The sequence below is a fragment of the Nyctibius grandis genome, chromosome 8 (assembly GCF_013368605.1).
Source record: "Nyctibius grandis isolate bNycGra1 chromosome 8, bNycGra1.pri, whole genome shotgun sequence".
Taxonomy (NCBI): domain Eukaryota; kingdom Metazoa; phylum Chordata; class Aves; order Nyctibiiformes; family Nyctibiidae; genus Nyctibius; species Nyctibius grandis.
The window spans coordinates 44,890,258-44,916,893 of record NC_090665.1 but is presented as its reverse complement, the minus strand read 5'-3'; the positions used below and the strand labels follow the sequence as shown (position 1 = coordinate 44,916,893).

The 26,636-nt window shown below is 48.5% G+C and overlaps 1 protein-coding gene across 1 annotated transcript in view; it reads left to right on the top strand.

Annotated features, from left to right (window-relative positions):
- The window catches only part of PLPP3 (phospholipid phosphatase 3), a 44,543-nt gene extending 21,344 nt beyond the window's left edge, over positions 1 to 23,199 (top strand). The window contains exons 2-6 of the mRNA XM_068406066.1: positions 3,138 to 3,295; positions 8,045 to 8,328; positions 9,098 to 9,155; positions 16,316 to 16,492; positions 21,535 to 23,199. Coding sequence (XP_068262167.1) covers positions 3,138 to 3,295; positions 8,045 to 8,328; positions 9,098 to 9,155; positions 16,316 to 16,492; positions 21,535 to 21,660 — 803 coding nt within the window. The 3' untranslated portion in view covers positions 21,661 to 23,199. The remainder of the gene's footprint in view (positions 1 to 3,137; positions 3,296 to 8,044; positions 8,329 to 9,097; positions 9,156 to 16,315; positions 16,493 to 21,534) is intronic.
- The last annotated feature ends 3,437 nt before the right edge of the window (positions 23,200 to 26,636 follow it).

Here is a 26,636-nt window from a genome sequence, read left to right as displayed (position 1 = left end):
AATCAGAGAGGTAGACTGGGGCAGAAGAAGTGAGGAGGCCAGATGTACCACCTTCATGGTACAACCCTACGCTGCTTGCCTTCCATTGCCAGGGACGTGTGGGCTGTAGCCCCACTTCTGGATATCTTTGCCTCCAGCAGATCTCCCAGTGTGAATAATGTCTCTGTGCTGTGTGGCTGAGGGATCCCAAAGGCATCTCTCTCCACATTTAATTTTCTGTATCTTCTTCCAGACTTCCCCCTGTAGTGTTTTTCTGCAAAACCCATTCTCTAGCTGCCTTCTGGCACCACTACAGGCTTCTCTGTGCTGGAACCCCCTTGCCAAAAAAACCGTGGGTGATGACCTAGTCACTTAGACAACCTGTCCTCCAAGAAATAACTTCTTGGAAGAAGAGCCATCTTGAGCACGATTCACCATTCAGCATGGGCTGGGGTCTTCTCTTCCTTGGGTTGAAAGAGCAACCTCTCACTCAGCCCTCGAAATCAAGGGCATGTTATGTCTTCTAAGTAATATCCGTTCAGCTATGGAAAGTATGTTTATGTTTCTCATGTTTAAAAAAAAAAAAAAGGGGGGAATGGGAAAAAAAGGGAATCTGAGGTTACTGTTTTGCTGGAAAAATGTCAAGACTCGATTGGCAATATCCCACTAAACCACAAGTTTGTAGGAGAGAAAACAAAACCATTGCATTTTCTAAACTGTGCCTGTGCACGCTTTAGGAAAATGTGTACCATATAGGTCAGTTTTGCTCTTATTATAGCTGTGGCAAGCGTACATATAACTGAAACGCGGAAATACTACCCCATGCTGTTCAATGAATGAAGGGAAAACAAATCTTTATTATTCCTGGGTTCACATAATATATAGGAACACTATTGTCTTTTTTTTCTTTAAGCTAGTTTTAGCTTTCAGATGTATTTTATTGTCTGTGGGAACATGTGTTTTACAGACCTGTCATGTGAAAGCTATTAACAAGAGGAACTGGAGAAATAACAATAAGCCACGTAACCGTGGCATGTCTACTCCCCGAGTTCAACTGTTACGCCGCTGCTTCAAGTGCATGTGAAATTGGATCGTGCCAAGCGACATTAGCTCTTCTCCTGCAATTTTTCGTTGGGAAACTAAGTAGATTTTTTAAGTGGCCTATTAATACCGGATTGCTGGCATCAGAGGCAAGTTTTGGGGCCAAGCTGGCCAGGCATCAAAACGGTTAAATAGTGGAATGAAGATCAACTGGATTCACACAAGATGTCCGATTTTATTTACCAAATCTGAGCTGGGCAGGAGGTTCTGAAACCTTTCCTTGCCGGTTCACACGTGCGGTGGAAACAGTGCTGCCCTGCCAAGCGCCGTGGGGCCCAGTGCTTGTGATTAACTCATTTCCAGAGGTTCTTAGAGGGGATCTGAAAGGGGTCCTGAGCGGTGGCCCTGGCTGCTCTTGGGTACCTGAGAGGCTTCAGGTCTGTATGTGGTTGTCCCTGCTCACACGGAGCAGATGATGGGGACTTTCCCTTTTCTTAACACTAACAAAACCCTCTGATAATCCTGGATTAGGCAAACCTATTAACATGTAGGACAAGGAGCCAAAATGGATTGTGCAAAGTGAAATGCAGAAAGTGGTTCACGTGGAGATGGGGAACATTATTTTGATGACACTTTTTAACTCCCTGGATGGTACCTTTGCTAATCACATATAGCAGATCACGATCGCTAAAAATGTACCATGGACAAATTTCACTGAAACCCAATAGCACTTCATTTATATATATATATATATATATATATATATGTATGTATATATATGTGGGGTTTTTTTTACTTTTAGAAGGAAAAACCCTCTGATGTCTTAGACTTCTACCTGTGTAAAGAAACCCACAGATACCTAAGCAAGTTAGTGGTCAACAAATATTCCCTAGTGCTTTCTGTAGGATCTGGGCGTGAGACCTGTTGTCTTGGCTCAAGGACAGTTCGAACCGCTCTGCGTTTGTTTTCCCCTTACCTGGGTTTCGCTCTGCAAGAGGGAGGAGGGTTTCCTGTACCTTGTGATTTGTGATTTACTCTGAACATGGGTTTTGGGGAATTTGGGGTTATACTTGCTCCTCTTCGTTATGGACTTGATAGCAAAGATGGATGGGGAAACTGAGGCGAAGGGAAGGAGGGTGCCCTGCCCAAGGTAACATCGTGGCTGGGAAGTAACCCAGGGCTCTCCTTCCAGGTTTGAGACAACGCTGTATTTCTCTGAAATGCTTAGAAGAATATGGAGTTACACACATGCAGCAATTTTGAGGTGTCCCCTCCACAGTGTGTGTCCTAACCCATCACCCTGTGTTTTTGAGCACATCTGCTCCATGCCTGGGGCAAGGGTCCAGCCGAGCTGTGCAGACGCAGGTCTCCTGCACAGGAGGTTCACAAACAGTGTTTAAAAACCAGATTTTACATGGCTTTAATGTGATTGAAGGTGAACAGGCTCTGACGGGAGTTCAGCAGCTCTTGTGGATGGACTGGCTGGGTGTGTGCTCAGGTTCCCCTTGCACAGATGGGTCAAGGATGGGTGTCCCGTAGCTGCTCAAAGCACATCGTCTTATGGCATATGTAGGTACAAACATGCATACACCCTGTAGATACAGAGAGGAGGGAGCAGAGGAAGGCTCAGAGGCCCAAAAATAATGGGGATGGAGTGTAGCTGGGCTGACCAGGTAGGAGAAGCTGTGCTGATACTCGATCCTCTAGTGTTTGTTTGCACAGCTCTGGGCTGCCCTGCCGCGGGGCACTCGGCAGAGCATAGGGTCCTCCCCGGAGAAAAGTGCCAGATTCGTTTTCATGGCTTTTTGCAGAGGGATTGCTTTAGGGGTCCGTTCCTGTAAGTTAATATTTGCAATGCACAAGGCTTAACTGAAACCAGGCAGTGCAGACATCTGATAACCATAACAGAGGAGATGCCTTTTCCCCCAAGAGCGACTTGGAAAAACAAATCCCAATGCTATTCCCTTTGGAAAGATAGCAATATGAAAAGAAAAGCATCAGGAATGGTGCTCTGTGGTTTGCAAGGGGTTTTCTAGTTGTGTCTTTTATTTTTGGTGAGTTGCTTGTGTTTGCCTGTATGGCTGATGGGTTTGGTCGTTGTCTCCCCTTCTTTCTAGCCGGGTTGCCCTTCCTCATCATTGAGACGAGCACAATCCAGCCCTACCAGCGGGGCTTCTACTGCGACGACGACAGCATCAGGTACCCGCTGAAGACGATGGAGACAATCAACGACGCAGTGCTGTGTGCTGCGGGCATCCTCATTGCCATCCTCGCTGTAAGTACCACCTCTGAAACCTCCTCTCCTGTCCCTTGGGCATCCTCGGTGGCTTTTTGTCACCTCTTTAGTCAATGGCACTGACAGCCTATCAGCACTGGGGGTTTAATGCCGTCTTGCTGGTCCGTCCGTACCGAGGTGCACATCTCCTCTGCGATTATCTGACTTCCGCGTGAGCAGGGAACAGTAAACATTTGCAAATGAAAGCTTGTAATGGGAGGAATGAGATTACTCTTGAAGCCTGTAAACAGGCCCAAAGCTGTTTGGGCAAGTCTGTGAGCTCCACAAGAGCTTTTTCACCCTCCGGTATGAGTTCAGAGTAGAAGCAAAAAGACTTGAGTGTCAATAAGGACTTGGCATGGTTTGTCCCTATTCAAATAACTCTTGGTATTTGCCTATTTTATGAGGTTTAAAAAAAAAAAAAAAAAGGATACATCTTTTCTGCTAACCAGTGCCTGGAAAAGTTTCACAGGTTAGTATTAGATTTTTAAGAGATTGTACGTTACAGCCATATTAAAAAGACAATTAAAACCTTCCACGGGGAGCGTATTCCCAGATCCCTTGCTGTAAAAAGCAGCTAATGCACCACCTTCCCAATGCCTCCTCATTTCTCTTTTCCTGCCAGGTTTCCTAGAGCTGTGCTAGGGAACGATTGCACGCTAAGAGCTTTATATGTCAGCCAAAAAGCTGAATTCAGCTCATGGAGCTGAGCTTCCTTACGCCAGCACATATCTGGTGCTGGGGCAAAAGGCAAGAGCTGTCTCCTGGTAGTTGGTTAAACGCTTCCAGCTGAAGAAGAAATTCCCCTACTAAAAGTACCTACATTTTCCTTCTCACCTGCTGCCAGCACAGCTCAGGTGCTTTCCCAGAGGTGCTGCCTTCCTCTTGCTCCTTCAGCTGGGGAGGGATAGAGAGGTCAGGAGCACTTGTTCCCTTTCTAGCTTTCGTCTTTCCTCATAGAAGCAATGTCACAGGCAGTAGGTATTTTAGCATGGCACGGTGCCTACTTTGGTGATACCCCATCCCCAGCTTTGCTGCTTCATGCCGTGAATATCTCCATCATTTCCTGATCTCTCCATCATTTCCTGACCACATATACTCACTTAGCAAAGTAGGTCCCCAAAACTGCCTTGTTCCTATGCCCTTTCCCTCCTCAAAACAAGCCCAAAAGGTGCCAGACCCCCAGTTCTATAAACACAGCAGAATTTTACCCTGCAGGTGAATTACCCCCAAGTGTGGAAAAGCCATAAAAACAAAATGAAAAAGCCTCTCATTTTCACATTACTGCCTGAGCTATCGGCACGCCGGCTCCATGCGGAGTGTGCTTCTGATCAGTAATGAGGCAGTGGCAAATACAGGAGTTGGAACAGAAACTGGAAACATAATCAGCTGCCTATGTGATCCATCAGCTTTCTGCCACAAAATAGCAGGTCAATTAAAAGAGAAAGAAAATCCCCAAAGAATTAGATGTTTCTGCCCTGGTTTTGCTGTGCCCACAACAAATGTAACTTAATAAGGTAAATTCAAAAGCTCAGTTATTTGCTGTTGAGTGATAAAAATGGCTAACGAGGAATTGAAGCAACAGATTTCTTTGCTATGGCAGCACGCATGGAAAATTCAAGTCAGCCTGACCTCTTTTTTTCAGATGTAACCGAGATACCAGCATTACTGTAGCATAATAGGAATTCCTTCCAAATCCACAAAGCACTGACTCCGCTCCTTTCGCTCACGACGTTTGCCTTTGGAAGGCAGGACAGCAGTTACGAGGACTTCCAGGGAGCTGGCGTTTTGGGTGGCGCGGCCAGAATTTCACGCCCTTGCTTGACGTGGCGTCATGGGCCGTCTAGCCTGGGGTAAAAGGTCCAGGTCATGTTTTTAAATGGCTTGAGGACACCCAGAGTGCTCATTAAGTAAACGGCAGAAGCAAAGACCTTTGCTTCGATCAGCGTGTGAGAGGATGTGCATTTGGTTTTAATACCTATATATTTACTGACTTCAGGCAAATTTCCATGCAGATGACCCTAGAGAGGCTGATGCCCCTGGGCTGTGCTTTCTCACATCTCTCCTGACTGATGCTCTTGCTGGAAGATGGTTAATTTGATCACTTTGGGCACAGAAGCATGTTGATGGTCCCTGGGATGGCCAGGGAAAAGTGACATTTTTCTTTTCCTGAGCCACGTACGGGTACCGCTGCTGAGCCACCCTGCGTCCCCACACCTGATCAGTCTTGAAAGCCTATGAAAAATACCTAAGAAAATTAAGTGGCTAGATGATCTAAGTTACACAGCCGGATTGTTTTACAGTTGAAGGTGATACATTTCAATGTGATTACACACAGAGAACATTACACCAGAGACAGAGGTGATCAGAAAAGCTCTAAAAGTAATTACAGGCTAATTGGATTGCTGGTGATACCTTATAATAATGGCAAAATGGGCATGACAAACAAAAGTCTGCAAGACACAGACAGAAGAGTTTGATATTGGCTTCTCTCTAGTGACCATCTTTCTCAAATGTGTGTGACAGTCCCCCAGGAGCTGTGCCCATCACGTAGGTATGGCATGTGTCCTATATGGATGGCTTGCCAGAAGGGCAAGGCATAAGAAGAGCTTAATATCTTTAAGACTTGTTTTCTTTTCAGGATGTTCTTTCAGTTCGTGCACATCTGTGCTGCATTGGTTTTTCACCATCCTGCTGTATCTGGGAAGACGCTGCCAAAAAAACAAGTTTACCCAATTTTTAGCATCTCATTAAGGTTGAGCCGTGGCTTTAACTAAGTGGGGAGGGTTCATGGCTGCCCAGCAGCATGTTAGCAAGGGAATGAAGCCTCCAATTTACAATCTGCTGCATGTGTGCAATTATCCAGACCACCAACAGTGAGAGAAAAATATTAATCCCCAGACTTTTGTTGGTCCCTGTTTAAAATGGTCACATGCCTTTCCTAGGCCAAGAGCCTCGGGTTTACATGGATCTGTTTGTAAGTTTGGAGTAATGGCACATCTGCCAGTATCAGATGTCATTCTTAATTCATCTTGTTTCCCCTCTGCAAAAGCTATGAGTTTTGAGCCTTGTGGCTCCCCTTCTTGCAAATTTAGGCTTTCAGGAGGCTGCAGGCGGTGGCCATGCCCTCGTTCAGTAGCATCTGTGTCCACCCAGGACACCCTGGAGTTGCCTCCTGCCAAAGGAGCAGGAGATGCTCCAACCTCCCTCTGCTGTTCTCATGACAGTAGATTTCCTATCTGTCAGCTTGTGCTGGAAGGTGGTCCAAAATGGAGATAAACTTTGGTCTTTGGAGTCTGAGAGGATTAAAATGACACTGGAGCTGGTTAGCTGCAGCTCCCCAGAGTGCTCTTGGCCATGACCAGGTTTCCAAGAGTAAATCTTAGCGGGGCCATGTAAACCCTGGATGACAGTGCAGCCACCCAAAGTATTTCTGTGCATGGTAGCAGAGAGCTTGGCCTTTATTTTTTGTTATTATAGTTGTATCTGTCTTTGATAAAGCCTGCTTAGCTGCAATTTCAACTGCCTTAGGTCAACCTTTGTTTTATCAAGCCACAGTACGAGTGAGTTCAAACAATGATAGAGCTTCATCTCTTCTTAGTCTAATTGCCATACTTTTCCAGTTTATTAGTTTCCAAAGGTTGTGCCAAGCTTTTAAAAAAGGTAGGCAGGGGAGCCTTGTCTCCTGCACACTGCTGGCAGGCTGCCACGCTGGGAGGAATATTGCTGGCTGCTCCAGAAAGGGATTAACATGAAGGCATTTTTCCTGACAGTTAATTTTACCTATCACAGTCCTTGTGACTGGAGAGGGGCAGGGACAAGGGGGCAGCCGAAAAAAAAAACCCGCCTCGATTTATTACTCAGGTATAAAAACATTTAAAGTAATGAATAAAATCCTAAAACTGTAAATCTGGAGCTCAAAAACTAGGTGTATAATGTGACAGAGAACAATTTAAGCCTTTACCTCTTTGGGAGAGGTGAGACATTTGGACTTCATTTCGCAGCCTGATTTTCATTAACTCGCCTTTTAAGAGTCGGGATTATGAGAAGTCAGGTCCTCTGCTCCCTGACTGTGATTTATGGTGGTATTGTCAAGCACCAGCACCCCTGTCACAAGAAATACATGATTTGCTGCCACGCAATGGCAAGACCCCTTGAAATGCCCAGAAATAGCTGGTGCTTATGGAGGCTTTGGGCGGCTTGAATTGGGTCTGGTGGCGGCAAATTTGGGACCAGAATCTGGAAGGTTTGGGGCTTTCTGACTCTTCCCGTTGTGTTCGTGGTTTTCAGAGAGGAAGATAAGCAGGTTGTTCGTTTGTTTTCCTACAAAATCAGTTTGATAAGAGGGTAGTGGGTCTGGCCTCTCCTTCCCAAACACACACTGATTCTTTATCTGGTTTATGTTAATTTTTTTTCCCCCCCACTATGCTGGTATAGATCTGGGGTGCAAGGTCCCTTCTGTAACGATATGCCAATGTGCTAAACCAAAATCTGGCTTTTTTTCTTTCTTATTTATCAAATTTTTCCATAAACAACATTTTGAGCACTGCAATCTCTTGTTGAGAAGGAAGAGGAGGAGGGTGGAGAGATGCTGGGCTAGGGGCTCTCCTTCCTTGCTGTGGAAGCAGCTTTCTGTTTTGAGATGCTTAGAGCACAAAGACCTGTCTCAGCCCTGCATTTGCAACCCATCACTGGCCTTGCACAGCATCTTTCCTGCTCTCTAACCTCTCTGTTGCGTTTCCCCCACAGATTATAACGGGAGAGCTCTACCGCATCCACTACCTGAAGGAGAAGTCGCGCTCCTTTATCCAGAACCCCTACGTGGCTGCTCTCTACAAGCAGGTGGGCTGCTTCGTTTTCGGCTGCGCCATCAGCCAGTCCTTCACAGACATTGCCAAAGTGTCCGTCGGGCGCTTGCGGCCGCATTTCCTGGAAGTTTGCGATTTGGATTTCTCCACCATCAACTGCGCTAAGGGAGTTTACATCCAAAACTACACCTGCAGGGGAAGCGACAGCAAGGTCCAGGAAGCCAGGTGAGAGCCCGTGGTATCAAAGCGATGGGTTGCCACCACCAAAATGGTGTCTCACGCTAAATACGTCTTGGGGATTCTCTGCCAGCAGTAGATGATTCAAACGCTGCTTTTTCTGCAAAGGCTGTAACTCCATCTGCCAGCGACGGGCAGTTTCCCTTGGGAGTCGTGGGACTCTGATGAATAATACTTCTTTCCCTTTCTCTTTATTCCTACACTATTGTTTCCCTGAGCAGTTGCTCAATGCGGGAATTCACCATAAGAGCTGAGCTCATGGTGAGCAGCTCGAGCTGTCCCATGTGGTGGAGCAGAGGACTTCTCCAAGGAGGAGGCTTTGTGCAGGCAGGGCTGCCCAGGCCTCCCCTTCGAGCTCTCTATCAAATCCATCAGATGCCCAATTTTGACATTTCCAGGGGCACATTTCACATGATGCAATTAAGCAACCAGAGAAGCTGCTCGCTTCTTATTTCTTTATGGTTTCCTGGTTATTTGAGGCGAGATGATGAGTTATTGGGCTATCCTGGAAATAACTGCTGTCCCGTGAGTAGACCAGGAAGGGATGAACAATGCGAGCATCCTGCCTGTCTGTTCGCTTTCTGCCTCGCCAGTGAGCGGGGCAGATAACGGGTTTTATAACCTGAAAGACTGAAGGTTGTGAGTCCCTCTGCTTTGGCACTCTCTTGGTAGCAGCAGGCAAGTCACAATATTACAAGTAAAATTATAATACCAAAGATTATAGTGGCTGGTTCTTAGCACCTGCTTTGTTTTGCAGGAAGTCCTTCTTCTCTGGGCACGCGTCCTTCTCCCTCTACACCATGCTGTATTTAGTGGTAAGTAATCTCAGCCTTGCTTGAGACTGAGCTGACTTATCCCCTGTCCCCTTTTTCCAAGGCACTCACCTGTGTTCAGTAGCAATAATGGCACAACGAGCGTTGGAGATGGGAGGTTGCTTGAAAAAAGGAGCCTGAACACGCTGGTGGTGGAAACATCCACTCTCAGCCCCTGCGGTGTTATTTGGGATGGAGAATCCTGGGGTGATGAGCTGTGCAGCTTTGGGATATAGCCAAGGCGGCAATCAGATCCAAATCCTACTAAATCTGTGGACGACTTGTGCAATTTTGTTCACCCCACGTTGTGGTTTCCTTTGGGGAGAGTTTGGGGCGAGCCAAAATATTGTATCAATGGAGAGGGAAGATGAGCCGTGGTGGCTCTGTCAGGGGCTGATGGCTGGATCCCAAATGTGCCAGCGGAGCAGGTGGAGCAGCCTCTGTCCGCCCGGATCTGGAGCAGAGAGGGCTGGGACTTGTTTTTCTTTGTCAGTGAGAAATGGCTCTACCCTTCCTGTGCCGGGGCTGGGGCCAGGGTGGCTGCCAAGGTGCTTCCTGACGGGGCTGCAGGAGGCAACGCTGCCTGCACCCCCTAAGGGGCTGGACCCACACGCAGCTTTTTGGGAGCATCTGGATAGTGATTTGTGTTTGAGGGTTGGTTTGGGTTTTTTTTAATTCTTTATTTTTTAAAAAATCAGGAAAAAGGTTCTGGATTCCTTTCAAGATTTGTGGTCCCTCCATCTCCTATAAGCTCAGACTAGCAAGCAAAGAAACCATTGCACTGATAAAAACACCAAGAATGAACTTTTATCTATGAGCAGTGCTTCCCCCCTATCCCTTTACTTTACCCTCTGAAAAGATAAGTTGCCACTGCTCCCTCCTGCCTTTTCAGCCCTGGATCCCCCCTCCCTGTGAGCAATTTCTGTGATTTAATTGCTAAGCTTTCCAGGCTGTTGGGGGTGATGTATTAAAATCTTTCCTTGTTTTCCCCCGTATTTTTTTTGTTCTTGGAAAACTTACGGATTTCTTCAGTAAAGTCTCCTCTCTGCCATGTTACAATGCAGAGCCACCCCAGCGATGCTTCGCAGGAGGCTCAGCCCTCCATCACTACCATCGCGAAACTTTCCGAGCTGAGTTTGGAAACCATCACTCACACTGGCATTTATTTGTTTCCGAGGAGATCTGCAGGCAGTCAGATAAGTCCGCCCTGAGGTGCTTACAAGCCTGGCATCCAGAAGCAGTGAGGACTGTCAGTCCCTACTAAGTTGGCGGTGGTTTGTCTCCAAATACTTGGCAAGATTTGGGTTGTCCTTCCAGGTATTTTTTTAGGAGATGCCACTCCAGGGCCTTTTTGGAAGCCAAGCCCGATGCTTTACCTTTTGCATAGGATCATGCCCTGCAGCATCCTTCAGGGTAGGGGACAAACCTGGGGGGCCGTGCCCAGCTGGGCAAGCGCTCGCCCCCTCCCCACGTTTCCACCCTGCTCACTTCGGCAGTGGCTGCCCAGAGTCGCCAGGGCTTGACCCTGTTTCCGCAGGGCACCGTCCAGACCCTGTTGCTTCGCCAGGTTTTTTCCATGTTTTTCTGAAAAGCCAGTGGTTACAGAGCAGGTGAGAAATGAAATGGCCTGTGGCAGCACAGCAGGAATGCTGGTGTCTGGGGGACTGGTGGCAGAAGGTGCACTGGAGACCCCAGAACTGCTTTGCACCAATGCCTGCAGCCTGATTTTCTTTTTAACTTTGCAGCAGGCTTCAAAAGTGACGTTTAGCTTGGAGGCAAGGAAATGATGATCTTAAGGGTCTTTTCCAACCTAAATGATTCTGTGATTCTAACTTGTCTCGCAGCACTCTGCTCTCCATCACTCCGGCTCCCTGGCCACTGCCAGAGACTGAATGAGAAATCTTGTAGAAAAAAGGAGGCAGAAAATCTGTCATGTTGGAGAGGCTGATAATACCCTAAAATAATTAAAACAAAAAATTAAAAAAATAGGTTATAATAACCCAGAGGGATTTTATTTAATGCAAAATAAACCCTGCTGTCTTGCCCAGCACAGTGATTGAGTGAGTTTTTGGAAGCTTAATTAAAAATATGGCATCCACCATGCCAGTGCCTGCAGGAGGTGAGTTTGATGGATTTAATCGGGGAATCATCTCAATCAAAACAGTTGCATTCCGGTTCCTGGGAAGTGAGGGCTGTGCCTCAGCAGGTTGCCACCGGTGCTTTGGGTACCGGGAGTTTGCCAGGAACCTTTGCAGCGTGGGGGTATTTGTGGGGCTGAGTGCGTTCTGCAGAGGCTTGGCTGATCAGCCGCGTCCTGAGAGCATTCCCTGTTGAACAATACTTCATATTTCAACGATAAGTCACTTCCCGTCTTTCTTGGCGTTCCCTGGCTTCGCTCTTGGAGCCCATTCTGAATTATACTGTTTTCCAAGTTTGCCTCACCTGATGGAGACGGGTGCCAGAAAGCTTTAGTCGGTCTATTAAAAGATACCCGGATTCCCACGCATCCCACAGGGGTTCACCTGCATTGCAGGCATGGATTTGCCCGGGCGTTTGGCAGCTGGTGGATGTGTGACCACGGCTTCCCCATTGCCCGGCACAGCAGCGGTGCCCTGCGGCATCCATCAAGGAGAAACAGTTTGTCCACGGGCTGCCGGTAGGAAAAGGTGGATAGATGTTAAGCTCCGAAGGGCTTTGGGGGAAAAGTCCCAGGAAAGGCATTTGCAACACAGTAAAAGCTCCTGGGATTTAGTTCTAAACACTGAGACTTCAGGGCTAAGTTTCTCGCAGCCTTCTTGTCACCGAGAATACCCAATTTACATCAGGCTTTTGTATAAAAAATTTAAAAGGGGAAATTACACTTGGGTAATCCTCTTTGTCTTAATTTTCCTTGCTTTGTTACTCCTTGGCTGAGCAAGCCTGTAATATATATTTATAGCAGGCTGAGGAAAGAGGAGGTATGTGACAGCTTATTCCCTGCAGCCCTCTGGACCTGACCCACACCTTTGTTTCACTGGACATGGGGAGTCTTTGCGGAGAGCGATGGGGGCTTTCCACTCCTCTCCAGCACGTGAGACCATAATGCTGATTTTTTTTTTTTTTTTAATAGCACGAAGTTGCCTGAAACCACACAGGGAAACTAAATTAAGATCAGAAAAGATAAATTAATATCCCTCAGCAATGTTGGCTGATTCTGGATAAAATGGGAGTAAAACAGGGCGGGTTCTGTATTTAATGTGCATTGGTGGGTGAGGTTGAAGGCTTCAGATCAGATTGGGTTTAGTGTGTTCTACTGATTTATGTGAAAAATTAGAGATGAGCATGAAGCTTTGCACTGGGGTTTCTTCCTGAAGGTTGGAGAAGGTCCCAGTGCCCTTGTGCTGCTGAGCGATGACGTGCCTGTGCAAAGGAGACTCGGTGTTGGTTGTGGATTTGGAGTCAAGTTTAATGGTGACATAAGTAAGCGAATAAACTGGGATTACATCAGAGGCCAGGGCCAAGGTGTGAACTGCGTTCCTGAACTGATGGGGATATTCCCGATGGGGTGGGAAGATGCTGTACGCCCAGCAAAGTCAGGGAAGAGGCAAACAACACATCTCTCTGGTGCTGGGAGGTCTCTGCCCCTCTCCTGTCCTTGTCCCCTGGCCATCTCAGTGCTAAAAGCTGAATTCTGCAGTTCCCTTTCCTCCAGCTGGCTTTGCCCAGGGCAGTGCATTACACCAGGGTGAGTTTGAGGAGTTTTGGCCCCATACCACTTTGGGTACCGCTCTGTTTGCAGAGGGGACTGGAGATGGAGGTAACTTCAGGTCAGACAGTCAGAAACAAGACCACACATTTCCCAGAAGGAAACCTTAGCTGTGACTAAGGGACATGGTTGATGGAGTTCAGCCTTGTGGTAGGGAAGAGTGTGAACAGGATGGGATTTCTGGGTGGCAGAAAGCCCCGGGAGGCTGGAGGTGATGCCTTTAGCCCATGTCCCTTGCCAGCTCCTCCTCAATGGGTTTGCTTGGGGGCCGTGTGTGGCCACGGGCTGTCCCCACCAGCACTGTGGAAGTCCCCTGGCAGACAAAGAGTAATGTGATGTCCTTGAAGCCATCTGCTTTGTGGTAACTTGGCCTCTGCCAGGAGACAGTGGATGGGAGCTCCAAATAACTCCTACTCTGTGTGATCCCATTTCATTCCATCCACCCTTGCTCCTATTGATGCTCCTCCTGACTTTCGTTGCCCTGTGATGGTCTGTGGTGGAAATAACCCGGATTGTGGTCTTGCTCCTCCATTCCCTCCCAGGAAGGGCTCCATCCAGCCCCACGTTCCCATCCAAATCTGGCAGTGCTCAGCAGGCAGCGCTTCAGATTTACTCCCAGGTTAAAAAAAAAACCCTTCAAAATCAAGTTTTCAGATGAATTGCCAGGAACTTCCCATTTCTTAGTAATAATACTAATTCCTGTTTTAGGGAAATTCTGATCCTTTCAGCCCCCAAGTCTCACTTTTGCTTTTTGATCTTCTCTTATTAACTAGGTTTTTCTTTCATACAGAGAGCAGTGGCAAAGTTTGGAGCACCCTGAGGCTCTGCTCTAAAGCACTTAGGGGATCCTCAGGACCCTGGTGTTTGAGCACAGTTTGTGATGTACTGCATGCTTATAATATGCCTGCGGAATATGAAAAGTGCTGTTATCATCTTTTTTTTCCTTTTTTTTCTTTATGAATGGGGAACTAAAGAGCAATTTTTCCAAGACACTTACTGTGGCAGTAAAAGGAGCTCGGTGGAGATCCTCGCGCTGATAGTGCGGTGTCTGAGATGCATCTGTTTGGGTGGGTTTTACTCCTCCAAGGTATGCAGGTGTGGGTGTGAGTTGGGTGCTGGGGATCTGGATGGCACCCAGCATGCCCCATATGCTGCCACACTGCTTTTGCACACCTTTCTCAGTGCTGAAGTGTGTAGATGAGGCACACGGTTCAGAGCTGTGCTTTGGAATGAGTGGGTCGGTATACAAACACGGTTATTTTTTAATTGCTTCAGCCCCAAAAGTGTCTGCTTTATTGTGTGTTCAAACTCAGGTTAGCTTTTTATTCCTAATTTTTAATTGACACTTTGCTTCCTCACCTGTAGATGACTTGTGGGATGGAATGGTTTGAGGGGATGTCAGGGCTGTGCAAAAGGGACAAATGTCAGATTATCCAGCAGCAAATTCCTTTCTTAAGGGACTGGATGTGACAGAGCCTCAAGACTAAAGTAAGACATTAGGTTTCAAGTCTTCATTGTAAAGCTAATAGTAATAGTTTATAAGTTATAATACTTGGAGCTAATTTTGCTTTGCAATAACATACTGGAACCTGAGTTTTGCACTGTCGTCTGAGCTGGGCTATAATGAAAATAATCCTGAGCATATTTTTATAGAAGCATATTTTTATATCTTTTGGGTGCTTTAAAAATGCTGCTCTCCACAAATACTGTTGTTTCAAGGGACATTATCTCTACACTGAGAAGTTGTATTTAAAGATAGAGAACCAGCCCGGTGGTCCATTTGCTGGGGTACATCAGCGTGGGTTTGCTGGGGGATGTGGAGAGCTGTAACTCGTGCCGTGGCATTGCGTGCACGGGTCTTTATGGTGTGGGGTGTGCGCCGTGGTGATGTGGCTCCATTCCCAGATTCAGGCTGGCTTGCAGATATATTCCCCAGAATCATAATGTGCGTTAGCCAGCGCCGAGCTGTTTTGGTACTGCTCTTTTCCATGTTAATTGGCTAACAATTTGGATAATTTGGAGCATCTGCTCCATTCAAATGACATGATGTTTGATTTCCTCTGAAGATCCCAGTGTGTGTTCTTTCCAAAACGGGGTAAATACAATGTTTATGCAACAACCAGACATACTAAATTGGCCAAAACGATGCTTCTCCCTTATCAGCTTTCCAATTAATTCTGCTTTTATAGGTAAATTGTGTCATTAAGTTATTTGTGGTTTCAGGAACCCAGCGAGAGCTTCATTCCAATGTGTATCAAGGCAGTGTAAACTGCTCTGGGTGTGTAAAAGGGATCGTAAATGGGTATTAAACCCCTTTCTAGCCCTCTGATGTTGCAGAGTCCCACAAAGCATGCTGGGTCTGACTTCCAGTGCTTCATTTAGGAACAGGCAGAAAAGACCCGCTGCGGCTGAGCCCACGGGCAGCGGATCTGAGCAGCAGGAGCCAAGCAGCAGCATTTTCCAGGCACTTTTACCCTCTTCAAGCCATCGAGTGCCTCTCTCCTCCCAGAGCCCGAAGGCTGCTGCAGCTCCCTCCCTTCCCGCAGCCTTCCTCCCTCGTCTGTGGGCAGCGGGTTGCATTTTCCTGTCCTTTCTTCCCACCCGGCTTCCCAGTTCCCACAGGAACTGGCCGTGCTCACCGTCTGAAACGGAAACGGGCCAGAGATAGTCACGGGGGGGGATGACAATGTCCATTTGACGTCATGTCAGCTTCATCTTTTTGGGTCGAGCCAGGACCTTGCTTTTCCCTCGCTGGGTAGGAGTGACTTCCCGTGGCATGCGGTGGGGTGGCTGCTCCCTACAGCCCTGCAAACCCCGGGGCTCGGGCTGGGAAACGTGATGGCAGTGTCAGAGGATTGTGTTTTGCATCCACGTTGTCAGCAGTTGCGGTTTCTCTGCAAATCCTTGGGGCTGGCTCTGGAGGTGTGGCATGCTGCGCTGGTTCCTGGTTTTCCTCCGAGAGATGCCGTGGGTCCTGCGTGCCCCACATTTGGGACCTTGCTTCTGTTACACACTGAATAGCGATGGGGAAGAATTTCCTTACTCGGCCCGATGGGATGTTGTGTGTGACCTTGATGGACCTGGAGGCTGAAGCAGGCCGGAGGGTGGGCCAGGATGCAGGGGGTCCCAAGCTCCTGGTCCTGGCTCACCGAGGGAGGGCTGTGCCCGCCCGCCTCTGCCCGCATCCCCTCCACGGGGTAAACCCCACCAGCTCACTCCCCTCTGCATGATGGAGGCCACACGTTTGCAAAGAGCATCCTTCTTTGACAGCTCCCCCCTCTTTGAGCCACAGGGGTGCGAGTGCCCCACGTCCAGCCCCACAGAGCGGTTGCTGCCGTGTGTGCGTGTTTTGGGCACAGTTTCTCCTTTGCTGCCCTCAAATTAACGCAACCTTTTTGTTTTCCTCTCTTCTCCGCAGTTTTATCTGCAGGCCAGATTCACGTGGAAGGGAGCCCGCCTGCTCCGTCCCCTCCTCCAGTTCACCCTCATCATGATGGCGTTTTACACCGGCCTGTCCCGCGTGTCGGACCACAAGCATCACCCCACCGATGTGCTGGCGGGCTTTGCCCAGGGAGCCCTGGTGGCTTACTGCGTGGTGAGTACGGCAAGCCGTGCGGGGACCGCCCGGGGTGGGCTGGTGGGGGTTCCAGGGGAACAGCGGGCACCTCCCCAGCCCCTGCTGCTGCAAGCTCACGTAACCCCCCCGTCACAGCCGGGGCGATGTGGCAGGAGGCTGCGTGCTCCCGGGGTTCGGTCCGGTGTCACCCCTGTGTGACAGCGCACGCAGACATCGTTTGCAGGTGGACCGCAGCTCAAGAGCGGGGCACCCCACCAGCCCAGTGATGGGTGCTCTGATGGGCACCCAGCCACGCAGGGTGCACCCGTGGGCGCTTTCCCCTCCCTGTGGGCAACAGCGCTGCTGTGCTGGAGGGGTGAAGCAATTCTTCTTGTCCCCCACCGAGCAAACAGCATATTCAGCAAAAAATACAACATTCAGGGGTTTTCCCCCATCAGCCTTGAGCTCCAGGAGGCTCTCCTCACCCAGGCAGCTCAGGTGTTCAAAGCAGGGAGAGTATTTCCCTCTTGGCCAGCAGCATTTGCTTCTCCAGCTGCTCTTGGTAACGAGCATCAGCTCATTTGCAAGTCTTTCCTCCAGGACCCAAATGGGGAATCTGGGGTGGTTGGGATTATGGCTCTTCCCTGCACAGCCCAGCCAAAAGCTGTCCCAGGGAGTGGGAGCTGGTGTCTGCCCGGCGAGGGGAGGCAGGCTGCCTCGCTTGTGGGGGGTTTTAAAGTAGCGAAAGGGCTCGTGAGAAAATGGCGAACAAAAGCCGTGCCTGCTTGTCTGCGGCTGCTGGTCTGTTCTCATGCAATTTACTTTCCAAAGAGTGACCTGATTTCGCAGCCCGGTAACTCAAAGTGACACATGTAAAATGTTTAATGTAGGCAGGGTGGGGGGCACCGGGTCAGGGGCTGCCTCGTGTAAAAACAAAGGGGCTGGGGGTCATGGTCGTTCCTGTGCCCGTACAAACTCCTGAAAGCAAAATTTTAACAGCTTACCACTTTCTTGGGGTTGGTTGTTTTTTTTTTTTTTTGACTGATCTAAAAGTAAAGCAGCCCTGGAGGAATTAAGTTCACTAATGTTGTATTTAGCAAGGAGAGAAAATAGGTTATTTATGTGCTTTCCACTCCATAATATTCCAAAGCCAAGACAAAAATGTCATTGTCGGGAAGTTTTTATGAAGTATTATTAACTCTCCGAGCAGTAGCTGTTGGGTTTTGCCATTGCCTGATGCCAACGTCCCATGCGGGGCCAGCAAATTCAGAGAAGGAAATCAGAGAAGCGTGTGTGTGTGCAGATGCGTGCTGCTGCTGTAAGGCCTCCTCGCAGCAACAGCGTTACAGGTCCTGTGCCCTTCGTACCAGTATTGTCAGGGTGTTTCTCCAAATCCTGGAAATCTTTTCCTATCCCAGCACTCAGCTGGGGCACTGTGATGGCAGTGGTGGCAGCCCTGGGGAGAAAAGGCCCTGGGCAACACGGGGAGCGATGGAGCAGCTTGTCTTGGTCCAGGTGCCTGATTTTGTATGTTGTAGGTTTGTCGAGACACCATGTGTGTGTCACCAGGTGGTTTTATAAGGGGGTATTTACCTCTCCGTGTGCCTTTCTGCTTGGGAAGTGGGATAACAGCAATATACAGGGGGAGTGGGGACCAGGCAATCGCTCCATGGATCCTGGCAGCCGTTTCAGAAAGACAATAGCTCTCCGGATGCTTGGGATGGTCATCAGGATGCTTCCTGGCCGGGATGAGCGGCAGGGCTGGCCGTCCCCTCCCGACCCTCTGGCAGCTGGAAGCTGTGCTGGGAAGGGGAGGCTGCGGCGGGGCTGGGCTGGTTTTCCTGTGTTGAGGTAAACCGACATAGGAAGCAGCAGCTGCCTGGAGTTTCACAGGCAGGCTCAGGTTTGCCTGTGAGCCTGGGGCGACCTGCGCTGCTCTTCCCAGCCAGCTCGTGGAGGGGGCAGTTGTCTCCGCACCCTTTGCAGGCATGGTTTGGTGGCTGGGGACGTCTCAGGCAACAGCTTAGGACTTGGGCAGAGTTTAAACCAAACCCTTGTCCTGTTTTATCAGCTTGCAGAGAACCAGCAATATGATCTTGTTCTGCCAAACCCGGCTTTGCTGGCGTCAGCCATGGCCCAGGAGGGGCCGTCAGACTTTCCTCCCTTTTGGGAGGTGGCAGCAGGGGACAAGGGGAAGAGTCTCCCCGAGACTCCCTGGAGTTTGCATTAAATATAGAGTTTAGCAGCTTTTTGCTCAAGTGACTGGTATGTCAGAGCAATTACTGGTATATCCTGGGGGTCTTTGCCCGGCTCTGGGTTCCAGCTCCTGTGCATGGGATGCTCTGAAGCAGAGGGAGGGACCTGGAGTCTCATCACCTCCAACCCACCCTGGGTGCTCCCAGACACTCCTTCCCCAGCAAAGCCTTCTAGAGTCCGCTCTGATGATTGTCAAGGGCCGTTAAAATACCGTAGTTATCAGGCTGTGATTTTCAGTAGAAACCAATTGTGGGTTGCCAGAGCTTAAATCCAGGTTGTGCTGCAGCAGATGTGTTTGTCCTTCAGTGCCTGAAATAACAAGCAGAAGACATTAGTGTCAAGCGCTTCCAGCTGATAAAACAATTCGAACACGGATCCAGGGTGAAATACGATGAGGATTTCTTCGATGAAAATAGTTTTTATGCGTATTGTTGGCAGCCTGCTACGTGTCGTGTAGTTTGTCTCATGTGATGGAGAGACAAAAGGGGAGGTGTCGGAAGGATATGCTCCTTCTGCTGTTGCTCTGGTTAGCTCAGATGAGTTGTTTTAACCTCTGTGTGTGTGATTAAGGATTTCTTCAATATAATGAAAAGGAATAGGAATGGTTAAGTGGCAATATAAGATACTGGCTTACTTTGTATAGTACACGCTCAGTCTTCTGCCATCAAGTTTTCTTTACGGGTGGAGAGCACCTTCTACAGGAAATGGAGCTAATCCAAGTGAAAAACTTTGCACGTTTATTAGTCCTTTTTTTTTTTGTGTTAAACAGTTCAAGCATTAGGAGGATTTAACACACTGTTTTAACCCCCAAAGATCACGTTTCATGATTCCTATAAGTGTTTATATAACCTCCAGCCATGTTAAAGTGAAATACAGTTTAAAGAGAAATGAAAGCTCTTACCCAGTCTCTGAATTCAACCCTGAAAAGCAGCGAGCAGCACAGTAAAAGCTAAAATACTCAGGATGACACTCCACCATAACTCATTCCTGTCCAAAATAAGGACCAGACTCCGTGTAATCCCCATATGCTTCTTGCACTCAGCAATCTCTTCCCATAAATTGATTTGTCATGGCTATCTTGGTTCAGAAATTGGACATCTTTTTGATTGAATGCAGCTCTCCGAGGTGGGCAGGTTAGCGAGGTGGCATCAGAGATGCACTGAACCTGGGTTTTACAGTTATTAACGACCCAAAAGACAACCATTGCCAGAGCAGTCCAACGTGCTCTTACACTGCGATGCTGCAGCAAGAGGCCAGACTCCAGCGTGTGATCCTTGACGAGTTCAGCTGGATCCTGTTATTTAACCAAAAGCACAAACACTGCTACTTGGTTGCCCGTAAACAACTTTATCAGCTCCCTTATACAACTAGGCAGCCAGACACCAACACATACACCAAAAAAAGAGCTGTTTTATAAGTCAGCTCCTTCCCTGCTTTTCCACAAAGCAATAAAAGCCGAGCAACAACAGCTCAGCTTCCTGCGTCCCCGCTTATAATTGTAGGAGTGAATTGCTGCTTCCAGCAGGTTCACTCTCTGTTCAGCTCAGTTCCTTATCTGCCCGTGCTGATAGAGACTTGCAAAAGTTGTTTGCAAGGACAACTAGACCTGCTGTGTAGGGCTCTGGGTAGCTAGAAAATGTGGAAATGCAGAGGGAAAAACCTTTACTCCCTCCCTGTGTTACCCAGCCTGGATGTGCTAATCTAATATTATTCCTTTGAGCACCTTGGACTTTTTTTTTTTTTCCCCTGATTTATTTTGTTGCTTAAATGTTGCATCTGAGTACTGTGGGAGGAAGCTCAAACGTGCTGCTAATTCCTACAACCGTGTGCTGCTCCTCCGAGGCTTCGGCTCAGCAAACCCACAGCTCAGTCTGAGGTCTCGGTGCTTAAGGATGGCTGAGATGAGCCAGCAGGTTGGGGCTGGCAGAGGCAGTCGGTGGCAGGACCCAGGTTTGGGGCTTTGGTGCCAGCTAACAAAATGATGAGTCCTCGCCGCTTTCTGCCCCGTCCGGAGGACCCGCGCTGTCTGACTCTTTTCCCTTCTGGCGAGGGGCTGAGGTTTGGCAAGGGAGAAAGTGCCCCGGTCCTGGAGGAGCGATAAGCTTTGTGCGGCGGCTGCCAAGGGAGGATGTGGAAGTTTCCTCCCAGCACTTTGTTTCTTATTGTGTTGCTACCTCCTGAAATTGCCAAGTGCTGGCTTTTTCACATCCGGGAGAGGGGTTACATCACGGGGTATTTAGGAAGAAGTAGTCAGGAATAGTTCCTCCTCTCCTTAGGCTTTGCCTTCAGGACCAGACCCCAGCTGTGTACCAGTGCCTTGGTGGGGCAAGCGGAGAGCATCACTCGCCGTTGGCTCATTGCCGATAACTTTTAATGCAGCTTTGATTGGAAAGCTTTTAATTGCCTACCTGATATCTGGCTGAATGACTTGTTTCACACTGGGTCCATCCCTAAAACCACTCACCATGAGTCAGGCCAGCCCTTTGGAGACCTTTGTTATTTTATTGGAGCGTGGGCCGCGTATCTGTTTCCTGGCTTTTCAACCTGTTCAGCGGAGGTTTGAGTATTGCACTCGGTGATTACACAGTGAGAAATGAAATTGTTCTGTAATGTTTTTAGGCTGTGTTTTGTGTTTCCCGTATTGTACAGAAAGGTGGTAGCAGGCACTTGGGATTTCACAGCTACTGGTGTTACATGCAGGCATTCAATAGCACAAAAAGTGCTATTTTTGCAACTTAAAGATACGCATGTATTCTGTAAGCCAGATTTTTTAACAAAGCATCACCCAGTGTGGCTAAGTTTGCCTTTTCCCCTTACTCCTACAGGTGTTTTACGTCTCAGATCTCTTCAAGCCCAAGACAAAGACTTGCCTGCCTCCACCGCCCATCCGGAAGGAGATCCTTTCACCTGTGGACATCATTGAGCGAAATAATCATCACAACATGGTGTAGACCTTCGACAAATCGGATGGATGTTGTATTTTATTTTAAAATTTTTTTTTTTTTTTTTTTTTCAAAAAATGACTGCTGACAGCAACTACCTGCTGCTCTCAAATCTCATCAGACAGTAGAATGTAGGGAGAGACTTTCTTGCCTGACCAGTAAAGTCTTACTCTGTGGTCTTTTCAACTTGCGACATGTGGATGAAAGGGGTGGTGGTCAACTAAGTCAAAAGCAACAGTGAGAAAGGAAAAATAAAACAAAAAACACCACAAAAAAAAAACAAAATACAAAAGCCGAACAAAGAGAGGTGCCGGAGTTCTGGATGTGCAATTGGTTTGAGTGTTCATGTTGTAGTGAACGCCAAATTGTTCATAGCCTGATGAACACTAAGGGATTTTTGGAAAGCTGGCCATCTTAGGTTTTTTTACTATGAAGATTTCCAATGCCTGCGAGGAAAAAAACCAACTCACGACTAAATTGTATAGCACTATATATGAGCAACAGCACTGAGTCAAGATCTGGGATTGGTTTGTCAGAGTTGCTTTTTTCTCTTTTTTTTATACTAGTTTATTTTTGCCTCCTCTATTCCATACTGTGACTTAGTTTAGAAGCTTGCCCAGTCAAAGATCTCCGAAGGGTCTCTCATCACACTACACACCTTTAACGAGCAGTCCTGAGCCGCGCGGTGAGGCTCAGTAACTCCATCCTCCGCACGGAGCAGCCACGTTTCTTCCTCTCCGCTCGCTGCCTGGTGAGGGTTTGTCCTGCCCGAGCCCCCCAGGCGTGCGCAGCACCCGCAAATGGCCCTTCATGAAAAGAGCATCCTCCGCTTCCCGGCCCTCCTCCCCCAAACAACCCACAGCAGGTTTTTCTGCCCGCCCGCGGGAGCTGGCGGTTCGCGGGCGGGCAGCGGCGGCTCTGTCGAAGACGCGTTCGCACTACGACCTCGGGGCTGAGTCCCGGGGAAACTTTTATTCTGCAGTTTTGGGACGGGCTGCTGGGCGGCACGTCCCAGCCTGGGTGTCAGTCGGTTTGTGCATCCCCCCCCCCCTTCTCCTTCTCCCTTGGGCACCCCGGTGCACACCGCAGCAGGTGCCAGGTCCTGTGCTCTGCTCGGTGACACTGTGATAAATCAGTCGTGCCTATATCGAGTGTGATTTATTATATATATATATATTTTTTTTGCCCGGAAACCACAGGCTCTTGGTTTGCAGCCCTTTCCCAGAGCACGTTTGCAAAGGGATCCCGCAAAGCATGCAGAACGGCCATTTGCACATCCTTCTTACAGAATCCGTCCTATCATTTCAACTATAGCAAGCTACGATTTTTTTTATATATAAATATTATATAAATAATGTATAAAACCTTAAAAATTAACTATGTAAAATATTATTTCTGAAACAATTTTAGATATATCCACTATGACTATAAACTGTGTCCTGACCTGTGTTATTTACATTTTGCTGCTTAAAAAAGCATTGAATTAATTTTTTTATAGTCGACTAAAATATTGTAGTTCTGTGGTAGTAATATTTTAATGAGAATAACTACAATTAGAGACATTTGTATAAAAAAAATCATATTAAATTGTCTGTATTTTTGTAATGTTCCATTTTGTAAAGAGAAGAATATTCAAAGACTTTTGTAGAATACAAAATTGAAGTTTGTATCTGCGAAATTATTGCTGTATAAATGTGCTTTTTAAATAAAAGCTCATAACACAACTAAACAACCCAGTGCGAGTTGCATTCTGCCTTTGGGTTGACCTTTCCCCTGCCAGGGAAATAGGGCCCTTGCCCAGTGGGACGATTGGAGGTGAGTGACCCTTTGGGATTTTATGATACATGATAAAAAGGACCCAATGCCACTTCAGATGGTCGTGCGAGAAGGTCCCACCAGCTCCTGGCTGGGGAGGGTGTGACGGGGACATTGTGTGTTTGCATCGCGCTGCTCTTGGCTATGCCTAGTCTTTGAGCATATCCCTTTTTATTGAGGGCATCCCTTTTTCTTTAGCAATATCATAAGCTTTAAAGAAATATTATTTAAATGAAGAAGAGTCTGAAGAGCCACAGTGTGGCTGATGGGTGGTGTCCTGGACAGCCCCTGCCTGGGAGGACTCACAACTACGCTCTGCACCAGCACCTTTTCCATGAAAAACGGACACTTTGCAGCTGAACAAAAAACTTCCAGCTCTCTGGGTTGCAAAGATGTGGGTGGAAAGGAAAAAGAAGAAAAAAAAAGCCCACAGCAGCATGTGCTCCCGTACGCACACGTGCATAGCGTATGGTTACAAAGCAGCCTTGATTTTTTTTCTCTTTTTACTGTTATCTTTTTTTTCTCTCCTCCTACAGGAGAAAATGAACTTCTTGGCAGTGACACACGGTCAGAGCTGCGTTTCGGCCACTCCTTGGGTGAACCGCATCGGCAAGATAACGCGGCACAGAAGTAATTTGCAAGAATGCATGGCAGGAAGAGAATACCACATCAAACTGCAAATAAGGAGCAGGTGGAAATTAAGCAAGCAGAACTTAGCTAGCACTTGCTATTATTATCCTAATTAGTAGTAATATTTTATTACACGTGGAAAAAACTTTGTAAACCTGCACCTGTCCTAAATGCAAAGGGAGTTTTCGTGGTGCTGTGTGTGATTTGAAAGCGTTTGGGGGTTGAGTGTGTTGTAGAGGCGAGACTTTAGCTTCAGGGCAAGGGCTGTGAGGACAGACCCTGAATCCCCAGTTTATCTCCAAAATACACTGCCAGAGTCTGAGTAACCCGGGTGGGAGGAGGAAACTGCCACGTCTGCCTGCGACTGGCCAGAGCTCGGACCCGGGGACCCCTTCACATGTGGGGCTGGCTCAGGTGCAGCAAGTGCTGGGCTGAGAAAAGTGTTTGCTTTGCATCTTAACCCCTGGCTACTTGGAAGAAAACAGGGATACAGATGTCTGGGTGAAAGAGGAGGGCTTGGAGAAGGGTCAGAGGGGAAACGGCGCAGGAGGCGATAAGAGCCGGGGCCGAGCTCGTGGCTGCGGGGCCAGTGAGTTGTGGGACCTCATTCAGGATGTGTGAGTGAGGTGGGGGAGAGGGAAAAAAGGCCATGGATAGATCGGTGGAAGGCAACAGGCTCGAACATTACAGCGCAGGGCTGAGCATGAGCAGCACCAAGTCCTATTTCTGGCTGAGCGATGGTTTTAGCGCGGTCGCTTCCTCCTCCGCTTCCCGTCCGCGTCCTCCATGCTGCCCGGTCCCATCCGCAGGCTGAGAGGGTAAAGGCAGCTTCATACGGCAGCTTTGGTGGGGCTCACCCCTGCCAACTGCTTGGGAAAGAATTAAAGGGGAGTGATGATTGCCGAAGGCGTGGATGGGAGAAGGTGATAGATGGTGGCAAGGTCCGCAGAGACCTTTCTGGGTTAGCAGAGCACAGAGTAAGGTGATATGGGAAGAGCAAGCACTGATACTGAATGAGCATTTCAGTGAAACCCCATAGAGAAGTGAGAGCATTTGGTGGGCCAGCCAGAGGAGCTGAGGTGTAGGCACCACAAGCCGTGAGCGTGGCGACGGGCGTATCTCTTACCATTGCTTCCTGCGAGGCAGGAAGGAAATGAAAGAGAAAGGGGTGAAATGGAAAAAAACCAAACCCAAACCCATACGAGTGCTAGGATGCCAAGGCAACCGCTTCTGTGGGCGGTCCTCTAGCAGCAGCAGTGCATGCAGTGCACCTCGCACGTCGAGATGTTTGGTCCTTCACACAAACGCAGGTCAACGGGGATGCTGAACAGCCAGGAGACTTTGGGGCTGGCGGTCAGCATGCTGCTGCGCACGCTGCAGCTCTCTGCAGCCATCCTGGCGAGGGAGACGGATGAACGAACTCCGGTGTGTTCATGCAAACAAGGTGCGTTGCTGGAGCCTGGAGCTGGATGCTGGTTGTGGCCTTTAGTGCTGCAAAATCTGGGCTCTGCTCACGCCGATGCCAATCGGAGGCTGTGGAGCACCCAGCGCAGCCGCCTGCCTTTGATGCTGGGGCCTGGCTGGCAGAGCCCTTCTGCACAAGGGGCCCTTCCAGTCAAACCTGTCTTTTTTTTTGCACAGAGACCGGTTCAGCATGTTTTCACAGGCGGGGATTCAGGTGTGCACCTGACTGCCATGGGAGCAGGTCTTTTGTTCCAGGGTAAGGAGGGTTTACGCAAGCCCCAGGTTCGGCCGTGTTTCGGTGTATCTGAACAGCTTCACTCAGCAAGAATGCTTGGCAGCCTTCAGAGGCTGGAGCTGTTGTACTTCTGCTCAATGATTTTCAAATATGAAGTTCTCAATCAAGGGAGGGGGAGGGAGGAGATTCATCTTGCAAGCAGAGACTTGTTTTTCTCATGCTTCAAGCCTGCCTTGTTTTGGGTGTCCGAAGTTTTCACCTGTCTGTTTGTAAAGACACAAGCAGCAGCCAGCCGTGGGGCCAGAGGACATCTGGGGCTGAGGTCCTGCAGCACTAGTGGGCTGATGTCAAGCCCATGTCCATGGTTGGGGCGCAGCACGGCCATCCCTGGAGCCAGCACCCCACACCGGCTGCATTTCTCCCTCCCATCTCCCCTTTCCCTTGGCACACCCTCTGCCTTCATCTACCGCTCTCCTCCCAAAAGGTAAGCGATTCCTACCTTGTGTTTATCTTAACCTCTGGAGACCAGATCAGAGGTTCAGATTTTATGAATGAAGTGAATCACTTGCCTCCTGGCTTCTGTAAACACGGTCCCTAGACCTGCCCACAGACACGAGCGACTGCCTGTCTCCTCCAGACTTCCCTGCCCTTGTTCCCTGGGTGCTGGATGATGCTCCTGGCACAACCCCAATGGCTAGCTGCTTGTCTTACCAAGCTACATCAAGGTTGAACAGAAGCTGTCGCCTTCACCGAAGAAAGAAGGAGGTAGAAAACAACCTCCTGTTGCCTAGGTGGTGGCGGTGGGGAAACACACAAACAAACCCCAAAACCCAACAACTTT